Source organism: Lycorma delicatula, chromosome 1 (genome assembly GCF_047948215.1).
Source record: "Lycorma delicatula isolate Av1 chromosome 1, ASM4794821v1, whole genome shotgun sequence".
In the NCBI taxonomy this organism is placed as follows: Eukaryota; Metazoa; Arthropoda; class Insecta; order Hemiptera; family Fulgoridae; genus Lycorma; species Lycorma delicatula.
This window is the reverse complement of record NC_134455.1, coordinates 255,548,080-255,562,389: the sequence shown is the minus strand read 5'-3', so window position 1 is coordinate 255,562,389 and position 14,310 is coordinate 255,548,080. Positions and strand designations below refer to the sequence as shown.

The 14,310-nt window shown below is 28.3% G+C and overlaps 1 protein-coding gene across 6 annotated transcripts in view; it reads left to right on the top strand.

Moving 5' to 3' along the window:
- Positions 1-14,310, top strand: part of Nmnat (nicotinamide mononucleotide adenylyltransferase) — a 70,550-nt gene that overhangs the window by 39,107 nt on the left and 17,133 nt on the right. The window contains exons 5-6 of one of the 6 annotated variants that reach the window (XR_012757811.1): positions 1,297-1,451; positions 9,800-9,908. Coding sequence is in view for 4 of the 6 variants with exons in the window: in XM_075375913.1 (XP_075232028.1) it covers positions 1,297-1,451; positions 8,498-8,843 (501 nt within the window). In the remaining 2 variants the exon portion in view is untranslated. Of the gene's footprint in view, positions 1-1,296; positions 1,452-8,497; positions 8,858-9,772; positions 9,909-14,310 lie in introns of those variants that run through there. The other 5 variants (XR_012757810.1, XM_075375930.1, XM_075375922.1 and 2 more) reach the window with 5 other exon arrangements.

Genomic DNA, 14,310 nt, shown 5'->3' with positions numbered 1-14,310 from the left:
ACTCTCCTTCTTATTTGTAATTAACTTACTATTCACAACTCTCAGCCTTATTTTTGCAGCATCTGATATTAAGCTGATTGATTGTTCTATGATCTACACACATTTTGCTTTCAACCTTTTTAGATATCTGAATCAATATTCTTTTAACAAAATCTTCTGGCCATACTCTAGTATCATAAATTGTAATTGCACATTGAGAGTATTTCATCTACTCCTTCATCTTCTAAACATTTAAAGAGTTCTATTGGAAGTTCACCTACTCCTGTTGTTTTCCTGTTCTTTCATGTCTTTAAGAGCTTGCATAATTTCAGGTCTCAAAATTGGTAGTCTTTTTCATCTATAACTTCTTCCAGTGACATACATATACCATTTATAAAAAAAGATTATAAAAATTAAAAGGTGCTTCACTTGACTTTCACAATTATTTGACGTTTTGTAATTATTAACAAGAATTGTAAAGAATTTATTTATTAATCCATATAGTTTGAAAATTCCTATAAAGCCAATGCTGCTAGCAGTTATGAGTGTTAAAACCTTTTAATATGAAATTTTTTTTTTTTTAATTTTTTTAGCTTTATTAACAAAATTATGAATAAAATTGAATTATCTCAAAAACAGGTTAATTTTGTGTAATTTCTATGGATATTCTTTAAATAAATTGAAAGTCTTAAGATTAACACACAAAAGAATACAGTTTATAATGTGGTGCAAAACCTGTAATATTAATTTCCAATAACTATTTTTAACCTTTAATGTTAATTTCCAAAAACTATTTTTCGCAGGATAATGCATCTTCATTTGGTATTAAATTGTATATCTGTTACATTGAAACATATTATTTTAATTTGTTGTCATTTTATTTGAAATTATATTGTGCATTTTTAAATTTTGAATAATATATTGAATGTGTATGTAAATTTTGCTGTCCAGTACTGTACAGCAAAACTGGACATTTTCCCAACTGAAGATGCAGGATATTCTGAAAAGTAGTTATTAGAAATTAATATGATTAGTTTAACTTATCTAATTGCTGTGTTTTGGTGGTTTATATTTCTTGTAATATTAAATTTTATTAATACAGTGGTCAATATGTTGATGAATTATTTGAATATTCAAAAAAAGAATATTTTGTTATTTTCAATAAACAGTTATAAATTAACATCACTTATTTCAAGTTCCTAATATTATTGGTTTTATAATTAAACACTTTTCATCTCATCACACTTTACACCCATTATTTCATTTTTATTTGCTTTATATATCTGTTTTTCTATTTATGTATATATTATTTTTTAGAATAACATTGTAATTGTTACTGAATGGATAAAAAATGAAATAAGTTCTACAAAGATAAGGAGAGCTTTGAGAAGATTTGAGAGTGTTAAATACTTAATTGCTGATAGTGTTGTGGACTATATTAGAAATAATATGCTTTATACAACATTTGACACGTGAGTTACAGTAATGTCTTTCTATTCTTAAACTTGTATTTGAAGTATAATTAGTTTTGTTTTGTTTGTATGCATTGTTTGTTTTCTATTATAAAAAATATTGTCAAATTCAGTGGCCACATAGATTCAATGTAATTCAAGTGTAGAGAGAATAACATAAGGGTTCTTATGAGAAATGGTTCCACATGATTTTTTTTTTGATATCCAACAATTAAAAAAATTTTTTAACATCTTTACTTTCCTTGCCGTATAGTTAACAGTATAGCCACACAGTGTACTATTTAAGGAAAAGTTTGCTAATCGGGTCAAATTTTATATTTCAGTGTTTTTGCAATCTTGATGTGTTGACAAAAAAACACAATTTCAGTTTTGAAAAATTCCAAATTTATATATGTGGTTTGTTTTTGCTTGATATTTCCAGATTGGATAGACCTATTTAGCATGATGATTTCTGTTATGGGACATAAATGCCATTTAATTTTGTTCACCAACTGGTCAAGGGGATAGGGAGATACAGACCAAAAAAAAAACACTTTTTTATTTCTAGATTTAAAATCACATTCTTGTACTAATTAGATGATGCCATTATATTAGTATGTCACTTCGGTTACATATTTGAGCAATCCCACTTTGGGGTTGGGGATAATAAGCTTAATTTTTGTTTTTTGTCGGTTATCGTTTTGGTTAATAGACAGGAATAATAAATTTTTATGAAATTTTGGTTACAACTGGTCAAGAGTGTGGGGAGTATGGTCACCATGGGCCAATAACTAAAAATTTTACTCAAAGAGTAGAATCAGTTTTTTCTACACAATTCAATATCTCTTAGGAGGCATAGAAGAACAAAATGTTCAATATATATTAATCCTGTCAATATTTGTAGAAAATGAATAATATTATTTAAGTTGGTATGTACAGGCCGATGAAGTTATAAAAGCTAATAACAGCTTATTAATAATTTTCCAAAGTAGTCTGCTGATAGTGAAGCCCTCTTTAGATTGATAGATTAAATAAATAGAAGTCATATAGTAGTAGATGTAGTTAAGGTGGTGACTGGCTTCAGGTTATTTTATTATTCATTCATGATACCAAAATCATTTGATTTAAAATTGCCTAGATTCTGACAGTTTGCTATTGTATACTGTAATTTTGTTATTACATTGATGGTATCTGGGAACCAGATAATTAAAATTATAAATTGAAAGTTACTGCTCCAAAATCACCCATGCATCTTACTTGGTATTATACTTGTTAACAGTAAAAAATTTCTAGAAAATTGGCTCATCTAATTAGATGAAATTATAGAATTGATCTAGTTGTTAATTTGCCATTCTGATGATAATATTAACACTATCATTTACTCAGAACTATTATGTTCTTGGCAACTTGGCCAAAATGGTTGTTGTTGCAGTAACTACAATTCATTTTTAGTTTATTCTAACAATCATAAACCATACTGACTTTTGTATGTTTTATTCAGCAAGTTTACAAATCAAATTCTGAAACTCTCCTTGTTAATAAAAAACTATCAGCCTTTTTTAAAATATATTTCATTTAGTGTTTATGAGATGATGTAATTGGAAAGTTTTAAGGCAGGTGCCACCACTTCTCAATAAGAAGGGGTAGATTTGCCCGTAGGTATGGGAGGAGAAACTTGTTTTGTTCTTGAAACATCCTGAAAAGATCACCGCAATATCTTTATTCAACAGAGAGTGCCATCCTGGTGATTGGTTTTTGGTTCTCAGTGAATTTTTGATTTCGCAAAATGGATGACAAAATGGAACAGTGAATTTGTGCCAAATTTTATTTGAAAATTAGGAAATCAGCTTTACTTATGAACTCTTAAAAATAAACTTTTGGGAATAAATGTCTGTGTCGATCAAATCTTTTTATCTTGTTCAACAGATTCTAAGATAGCTGCAAATCAGTCAAAAATGACCTTGGACTGGTTGGCCTTCCACTTCGAAAACATTGTGAAAGTTTGTGATTTAGTGCACTCAGACTTATGAACTGAATTTAAGTTTCTACATGGTTCAGTCAATTTTAACTGAAGATTTGAACATACATTAAGTGTCCACGAAAGTAATTTTGAAATTGTTGTTGACCAGCAGAAATAAAACCAATTTGAAGTCTCCCAAGAACTGATAAATTGGGCCAAAACTGACTTTGTTAAGTAGGTTAATTACTGGTGATGAATCATTGGTTTATGGGTATGACTCAAAAACAAAGGTATAGTCATCGCAGTAGAAGGTCCAAGTTTGCTGTGACAAAATCGATCTAATGTGAAGACAATATTGATGGCTTTCTTTGATTCTACAGGTATCGTGCAGCATGAATTTGCCCGTAGGGGTAGATGATCAACCAGGAATACTCTATAAGTGTCCTTCAGCATTTCCATGAAACTGTACGGAAGAAAGGCCTGCACTTTGGTGAGATAAGAATTGGATCTTCCACCACAAAACACCAGTTTATCATCAGTTAGTGATTGCAGAATTTTTGGTCCAAATTCCTGTACTTCCTCAATCCACCTGTTTCTCAGATTTAGCCCCTGCCAATTTCTACCTGTTTCCTATATTGAAATTTTTACTGAAAGGGAACTGATTTGAGTCAATTGAAGAATTGAAGACATCATTCAAATATGGAGAGGGTTCTTAACATTCTGAAGTCATCATTCAATCATGGAGGCGTTTTTAACATCCTTAGGAAAGAAAATTTCCAGGAAAGCTTCCAAATGATGGAAACACAATTGGAATCGATGTGTTCAGTCAAAATGAGATTAAAGGAGATGCATCACAATAGCCTGCAAGTACATCATAATAACAAGCCCAGTCTTAAAACTTTCCAGTCACAATTCATAAAAGTAATTTTTATAAAGAAAGCGTGTAAAGCTTTATAAAAAATTATCTAAATCCACTCACATTTGTTAAGAAACTTAATTTTCTTTTAAAAGCGTATTTTACTAATTTCTCAATAAGAGAAATTTACAAAACTCTTCACTGAAAGATGTGCAATCCTTTTATTATGAAGTTGGTGTCATTTTCAGAAAAGTTTTAAGAGGATTTTTTTTTAATTTTGATGTTTGTTAAAATTAAAATGCTAATTGAACCCATACTTTGCTCACTTCACATATGATGCTTACCTTGTCTTTAGACTTGAAATAGTATTATTACACCACTACTTGAGTTAAAACTGTTCTGACATGGTGTATATGTAAATTATGTGAAAACTTTAACTGTTTAACAAAATAGTTAAGTATATATATTAATCATTATGTTGCATAATGTAATAACATGCAGATAATTCTATTTATCATTAGATCAAATAAATTTTGTAATTTAAGGTGGTTTTTTTCTTGAAGATTATTTTTATTTCTTAGTGTTTTATATAGTCAACATATTTTTAAGTATTTGACAGAAACTTATAATTGGTCCATCATTTTCCATTGATGGATTAATAGTACTAATCAGATACTTCCTATTAATTTTTGTAATTGATATTTAGAAAAAAAATCATCCGTACTCTACTTACTAGTATATATCCCGACAAAGAACATGTTTTTCCACAGCAGTTTCTCTCAAGTGTTTAAAGAATTTTACAAAACCTAAAGTCTGATCTGTGATGCAAAGTTTCAAAATTTAGAATAAATAATGTGAATAATTTATTATATAAATAATAAATGCTGAATATAGATTTTGTAGTTCCTTCACAGTATCTGGGTTTAGCATATATTTATTTTACTTTACTTGTTCCACTTCTACTGAAAAACATTTATTGCACTCGGTGCGATAAATGTTGAGGCTAAATAAAAATCTGGCTCCTAAGGATATTTTTCAGTATGGAATCAATAAGCAATAGATTTAATATAGTTTTCTTATTAACAAGTTCTCATATAATCATGTACATAAATTAAACAAGTATTAATTCAGTAAACCAAACAAAGTCCTCTAATTTGTCATATAAAGTATAGGAAAAAATTACCATCATAATCACCATATGGTGTTCTGCCAGTTGGCAGATCCAGGTACCATCAGGATACTAGCCTTTGTTATTTATTATCTTCAGCATCTTCCTTCCTCTTCATTTTTCACCTTCAATAGAGCCTTCAAGAACTGTATGTATTATTACTTTTTCCGTAATTACATGTCCAATCCAGTTTCCTTTCCTCCTTCTGGTAGTCGCCAATATTGTTCCATCTTCATTTTATTCTTCTGAATATTTCTACGTTACTTACTCTGTCCATCCATTTTATCTTCTCCATCTTTCTCCGGATACACATAAAACCCTTAATCTCTTTCTTTTTTCCCCATTGTCCATGTTTCATTACCATACAAAAGTATACTCTAAATGTAGCATTTTACTAATCTCTTAATCAGGTTCACGTCCACAGGTTATCATCCTCAGGTTCAGATCCACGTTGCTGCATTTCTTTCTAAAACAGGCTTCCTTTGCCATTGCAATTCTCATCTTAATCTCTTCTTTACTCTTCCAGTCTTCAGTTAGTACTGTTTCAAGATATCTGTTATTGTTCAATTTTTCTGTCTGCTGTTACAACATCATATCTTTCCTCTCATTATTATTCACCTTCATAACTTTTGGTTTCCTCATGTTTGTCTTCAACCCTTGTTCCTTCACCCCTACTTCCAATACTTTTATCATTCTTTGTAATGTCTGAGCGTCTTTTACTCCAGTCAGCAGATCATCAACAAATCTGACACAATTTATATTTCTTCTGCCTATGCTTACTCCTTTTTGGCCACCCATTATTTCTTTCAACATTTCATCAACATAAAGGGTGAATGGTGTTTGTGATAAACACCAGCTTTGCCTCACTTCTCTGCCTAATTCTAACAAGTTTGTCAGGTTCTTATTTATTTTCATATCTACCTTTTGCCTCATATACAGTTATTATAACAACAATTGGATTCTCTGGTAGCATGTGATATTAAGCTGATAGTTCTATGATCTTCACACATTTTGCTTTCAACCTTTTTAGATATCTGAATCAATTATCTTTTAACAAAATCTTCTGGCCATACTCCAGTATCATAAATTCTAATTGCACATTGAGAGTATTTCATCTACTCCTTCGTCTTCTAAACATTTAAAGAGTTCTATTGGAAGTTGACCTACTCCTGTTGCTTTCCTGTTTATTCTTCATGTCTTTAAGAGCTTACATAATTTCAAATCTCAAAATTGATGGGCTTTTTTCGTCTTCCATAATTTCTTCTTCCAACTCAGCTTCCCGTGTTTCACATTTCCTTCTCCCTACATACAGGTCCTCTACATACTCTTTCCAGTGTTTCTTTATCTCATCTTTATAAATGCTTTTACCATCTTTCTCTCAATTTCTCTCATTTTATAAGTAGGTTTTCTTCTATCCCATGTGGAATTTTTTACCTTCTTATAAAACATGTCATACTTCCTTTTCATTTATACGTTCTTTATATTCTTCTTTTAGCCACCTTTCCCTAGCTTTATGTATCTTTCTCTTTAATTTGGAATTCAATCTTCAATAGATTGCTCTGTTGCATCTTCTTTTTTTCTTCCATTTTTTTATATCATTTCTTGTGTTGCCCAAGGTTTCTTTGCCCAGGTGGTTTCTTAGAAACTGATTCCTTTCTCTGCAGCTTCCTTCATAGATGATTTTACCCTTGACCACATTTCCTCTACTGATTCATTTTCTCTTTTATCTTGAGTAATTGTGTTTGTCATCATTTCACCCACTTTTACTCTCCCACTGTATTCCATATTTTCACTTTCATTGCAGTTTGAATTCTTTTTAGTAGCATATACTAGCAGAATCCAGTATGTAATTAAGTCTAAGTCTAAGTATTTGCTTTAACAAACCTCATATAGACGTCATCAATCATCTGACCACAATACAGATAGCAGTACACTGACTTTCTTTTAGAGCGAAATGGACACATGCATCCACTCAGTTCACTTTATCTCTCTTTTTTTTTATTTCTACAGATTTCTAGAATGATTATTGTTATTCTGAGATGACTTTTATTAATATCTATCAATAAATAGATGATGGTCTTTTATGGAATCAGAAGATAAATAATAATAATACACACACACACCAATCATTCTCTCAGTCTGTAACAGATTGTTAAAATCAGTTGCTTGGCATTTTTCATATGCTACAGAATTCATCAGTTAGTAGGAGTTATAATTCGTGTTAGCCTAAGTTGCTTCAAGAAAATAAACATAAGTAGTTTAGACAATTGCACCTTAATAGCAAAATATTATTACTATATTTATAAAATTGTATTATGGACTTACTTTTAAAATATTGACTGAAATGATAAACATAAACAAACATATCTCTCTATACTTTTTATATTTTAAATTACATTTTTAATCTGATTTTTTAAATGTTCTGATGAGCTATATGAAATTACTAATTATGGAGGAAAAACAAAAGCAGTAAAATTTAAGAATGTAGATTATGTTTGTTTATAATAAGTACAATGTGTGTTGGTTATTATCTGATTATAAATTTCATATTGCAATGGGCATTTTTATCCATAAAACTTTTGATCCAACTTTAATCCTTAATAAAATTTTAAAAAAATTATTCATTTAAATTACCCAGGTTTTTAATTCTTGTCTGTAAGGTATAAATGACCATTAAAATTATTTTCAGTTAACTAAATATTTTGCCATTGGAGATGTTGATATGATTATACATTTTACCTTTTATAATAATTTAATTCATCATTTTAATTCAGAATTTTTTTTAGTACTACTGTGTCAAGTTTTTTTCTTTTTTACATTTTGTTAATAACGAAAAATCTGTTTAGCCTTTGTGATTACTTCAGATATATATCAGCATTTTAATTTTTGTAGTTATTTTCTGCAATTCATTGTATCTTTTATTGTGACAATATCAGTTTTTAATATTCTGTGAAGTTGATGAAGATTTTTCCATAGAAAATTTGATATTGAAAATATTCCATTTTATTATGTTTTATTTTTTTTTAAATATTTTAATGCAATTTATTGTTCTGTTTTGCTTACATTGCTGTTTGGAAACAAAGTAAGTATCAATTAATACCAAATAATACAGATAATATGATGGGAAGTATATTTTTGACACCTTCTCCAAGTGATGTTGTTATGACATCACCTGATGTACCAGTGAGCAATCATTTAAGGATTGATGTTCCTGATGGATCTGGTAAATATATTTCAAAACGGAATGATGAGAATATTATGAGATCAAAAGTGAAATCAGTTCCTGGAGTTGCAGTGCAGCTAGTTGAGGAGGTTGGAAAGGTGAGCAAAGATGTTCTTGATGGTGATGATGATATTCCAAAAGTAGAGATACAGATAACAGAAGATGGTACAATTCAGGTTATTAGTGATAAAGAAACAACTGTTTAAAACAATAAAATCTATTGAGCATGAATAAAAGATAATTTCTCTTACATTTTTATTAGTACTTCATAAGAAAAGGTTATTTTTAATACAGATTGTATTCATGTTAACCAGCATATTTCAATACTAACTTTTATTTCAGTTAAGCACTTAAGTACAACTTACACTCAGTTTATATCTACAATAATATCTTACACTAGTGTAATATTTGTAATTTTCCAGGGATTAAATGCCTTTTTCAAATATGATTTACTTTCATAAATGGTAGTGTCTCCCATTTGACATTATCACAGATAACCTCTCAGTTGGAATGATAAGGATTTTTTTTATCTGCGTCCAGTATCCAAATTTTATGAAATAGAAAGTAAATCTCATGGTTACTGTTACACGCTCTCTTTAAAAAAAGTTTACTTTCATCCAGAATGTATTCTTTATTTAAATTTTATAATCATTTTCAGTCTCATTGGTTATTCCAATTATATCAATTTACCTTATATTTAAAGTTGACTTGTGTAAAATACAGTGCCAAATTACATTAGGGAATTATTTGATCATCTAAAATAAAATCATATATATATATAGCATTCAATTCATGTTCGTTATTACTTAACTGTGGTGTCTGAATGTTTTAGATATGAGTAGATAGATCTAAAATTTAAAGTAAACTCCCATTATTTTATATTAACCTTTTTTTTCAGACTGTTAGTTGGTAAGTGGCTACAGTAGGCTTAGTTACCTTCAATTCTTCTTTATATCTGTCTGTTAGAAGATATAAGACTGGTTTGGTAATCTTTGCCCAAATCTAATTATTTGATAATTACAAACCAATAACAGAATCAGCTACTATAATTTCAATTTATTTTAAGTATTATATTATTTTTATGGATGGTAGATTAATTTGTGTGAACTCATTTACTTAAAGCTTTACTTTATAGGTTTTTATCATACCTATTTTCTCATAGCTTCATTAAATTCAACGATACCTATGATGTCACTGTATGACCATCTCTCAGATGCTTTTAACAGCTGATTCTTTATTATTATCATCATCAGTCAGATCTTGATATAAGGGTACTTTTTCATTTAATAATATTATTTTTTTTATTGCACTCTGTTTGTTTTTTAAACTGATTTTTAATGAATTTAATTCTAAATGAAAATATATGTTGTCTTTTCAGATTTAACAGCTTTTTGTTTGTGATTCCTTTCATTAATTTTAACATTTTCTTTTACTAGCTCAATTTCTTTCTGTAAACTAGAATTTATCCTCTGATTTGCTTGTGTTAGTCTTTTCTTTGAATTTTTACTTGTGTATCTTTTTTGTTCATCTATTAGTTTTACAATTTTGTCTCCTAGATTCCTTTCTAAAGTTTTAACTTTTAGTTTTGGTATGCAAACATTTAATCATTTTGTTATTGATATTAAGATAATGGAAACTGTAGAATTGCAAATTTGACAGTTCAAGTTATTCAACAATTCAAGTTATTCTTCCTTAAATATTCTTTACTAAGAGATATTCTTTTTAGTACTTTCATTCTGCATTGCTGGTCAATAGTAGAGTTTAAATAAACATTTGTATTTATGAATTGTAGTTGATTGACATTGGAGGATTGACTTTCATAATCATTATGTAAAATGGACTCTTTCAGCTGATACTTAATATCATATCTCTTTTCAAAAGGAAAAATGTTGAAAATTTTTAATTTTAAATTATGATATCAATCAATATATTCTATCTAATGTATTATATACCGGGTGGCCGAAAAGTAACTTACACCCCCTCTAACTTTTTTTATAATTGAGGTAACTTTATTTTTCATAATTTTTTTTATGAACATTTTGGGTTTTAAATGTAATTTGTAAAGTAAATATATTCTACTATGATGCAAGTTGCAAACAAAGTGCTTTGAATACTGATTGCAGGTGAATACTGATAAACATGCGTTTTAATATAGTAAAGGTAGTAGGTCATTCAGAAGATATTAGATAGTTAGCATATTGATGAAAGCAATAGCATTGCATGTATATTACATATAGGTTAAATTTATATAAAAATTATATCAATGAAAATTTTATCTCAACAATGTATGCTTTGAAGTTTTGTCCTAATTATTGTATACCTAAACAAATGAGTTTGTTTTCTTAATTACTCTCATCGTGATTAACCAGTGACTCATTTAACGAGTCTGCTTCTCTTTTTTAATCAATTCATTGTGCTTTTTCTATTAATGATTTGTATATTTTCTGAGCTCAAATATTTTTTTGCCATCTATACCGATAATCCTTTACAAAATTAACATAATATGGATTCAATGATGTTATAAATTAGTGTAATGGATCTATCTCTATATTGATTAATAGTTGTATATTTTTTAGTGCAATTTTATACTTATTTCTATTTTTAGTGGAGCAGCTTTATGTAAAGGCATTTTTTCAACATTTGAAGCACTATAACAGTGTAGTTTTCATTTGATTCTTCCAAAATTGGTTTAAAAATCAGAATATCTTTATATTTAGGGAAATAAACCGTTTAAACAAAATTGATTTTATTTAATGATTGTACTATTATTGAAATATTTATAATTTGGATTTCTTTAGCCTTTCAATTAATCTTTTTTTTTCTTCAGTTTTTTCCTCATTTTTTAAAGTTATAAAATTGCATATTTCCATCCTTCAATTTTTCTCAGGAATCTTACATTTTCATTCACTGTTTACATTTATTTTTTTTTTTTTCATTAGTTTGTGTTAGTTACATGAATTTGAACATTTACTAAGTTTCCTTTAAACAATACTGAAAAAGCATAACTATAAACATTAATATTGTAATTGTAACAATGCAATGAATAGCAATAGACAAAATTTAGCAATTGGATAGCTGTATAGGTATTAGCTTTAGTACATCACTTGTTGCTACACCACCTGTAAAAATTCAAGAATCAGAAAGACTTGAAATGTGAATATAAATGTAAAAAAAAAAAATTCCAGTAGTGTTGTACTTGATTTATCGATTGCTGTGTTTGTTCCTGACGTTATTTGATATAATTAATTATTCATATTAATTTCTTTATCACAGGTGTTCATTTTTCATAATCTTTTTATTGAAAAGCGACAGTTAAAAAATAGTCATTTAAAAATGATTCATTTCATATCTATTTTACTTAGGAAAAGTTGAAAAAGGACTAGTATTTTAAAGCCTGATCATTTAATAAATTTTAATTATAAATTATTTGATAAATTAAACAAATAAATTATTTGATTTTAGAACAAATAATTTATTTAACATTGAACAACAACATTATTGATGATATTTCTTTTACATTCATTCAATATAACACCTCATAACTAAGTTTTTTACGAATGGATTATCATCTAAGTCTTGGTTGCTAAGCTACAGGACTGTTTAGTATAGTGCTATTTATGTTCATCTTATTTATTTGCTGGAAATATTCTTAATATAAGATGTATAGATATGCATAAGCCTTGTTTCAGCATTCCAGTTTGGTAGTTGACCACTGATTTGTCTTTCTCTAGTCTACCTTTCATTGCTGCGGTTCATATCTTGTTCAAAAATTGAACATTTCATTAATCTCAAGTTTTTCATTATATTTAACTGATGGAATGTTTTCAGATGTTGAAAGAAGTTTATGTGGATAATTTTAAAACACAATCAGTTGTTGAGTGTTATAAAAGATGGTATAAAAGCTAAGAACAAATCTAAGTCTACTCACACATTAGTCATACAGTAGCTTTAAAAGTGAATCAGAATATCCAGATAATATATAAAATTGTATGAAGCAACCAATATATCAGTAGAATCTACAACCAGTTTCTCATTAGAATCTTGCGCATGGTAAAGATTGACAAGAAGTGTCAAATTTTACTTCATAATTTCTATATAACATAGTTTTATATGAAAATAATCCTTTAGTTCTCATGACCGAACAAAAGAGAAAGCAAAGGATTTTTTTCTGACATCTTGAAAGAAGTGGAACATAAATCAGAATTAGTTAAAAGATTATCATATTTTATGACTTATGATTTCAAAATGACTTGGTCATTTAAGTACGATGCAGAAGCTAAGCAGTATTTTAATAGGTTCCAAAGTTGCTAAGGATGAAAAAAATGAGCAAACAAAATTCAAGACTACACTTGTTATTTTCTTCCACATAGAAGGAATCATCATTATTTAGTGGGTACCTCAAGGAAAAACAGTTTATACAGAACACTATCATCTTAAGATTCTGGAAAGAGTCTCAATGTGAAACATGTGAGTCTCAATGTGAAACATGTGAAGTATGTCTGAAGTTGTAATATGAAATGATAAAGTATAAAATAATCTCTACAAAAGATTAAATATGCCTATATTTTTTAAAAAATTATAATGGATTCTCTGTCAAAACAATGCTTCTAATCCTCTTCATCTGTAAAAAACATACATTCAAAATAATTTTTATGAGTCAGGTAATTTTTTTAAAGCGGATACATAATGCCAGCTGTTGTAATACAATATGAACCAGACCTAAATTTAGTTATAATCATGTTTTGCTATGTGCAGAGTACCCAAATAAAGATTTTAAATGTTCTTTACTGATAATTATTGAATTTAAGAGATGTAAAATTACATCATTTTTCTACATAGTCTCCATGGATGCAATGCAAATGTTCCAATGTTTTGAAAATGCATGTATGATTCGAGAAAAAAGCTTTTTGGCTTCACAGAAAAAAAATAGCAATGGTGAAGGAAGTCCTCGGTAAAAAAGGAAATTATTGTATAGTAAAAATTTGACTTACAATTAAGGAAGAGGTTAGCTAAATTAAATGTTATGTATGGAAGTATAAGTAATATTATACAGAAAGTACACAAAATAAAAGGAAAGTGGTTAAGACATGTGATTATAGAAAATGGAATCTTGACAACTGCATTGCAAGGATTAGTAAAAGGAGAAAGGAAGTAGGATTTTTAAATTTTTAAATTGGGAAAGGGGGTTTCCTTTTATATATATAGGCCTATGTATAAAATTTTTTGGCTGAAAAAACAACTACTTGATCATTTCATTGAAATTTAGATATGCTCTAGTAGTGTATCTGACGTTGTACATGTGAAAATTTTATGAAATTTGTTGATTCTTTCTTGAGTTACACCTCAATTTAGTTTAAAAAAATTTGAGCAGGGCAGACATGGTTCTTTATGTTTCTAAAGTTGGAACATTAGCATTTCTTTACCTGCAATACCTATTTTTAGAAATATTAAAAACCAAATTAAATTAACAAAAAGTTGGTCTTCTTACACAGAACTGCACAAGAATTTTTTTTTTAATGTATGTTCAAGCCAATCTTCACCAAATAGAGTGATTGCAATGATTCCTTTTTTCTTTGTGGCAGAATTGCTTCTAATAACCCATTGTAATTTTTCGAATAGCTTTGAAAGATTTTTTTTAAATGAAAGATTGTGTTCACTTATAAAGACTTGAAG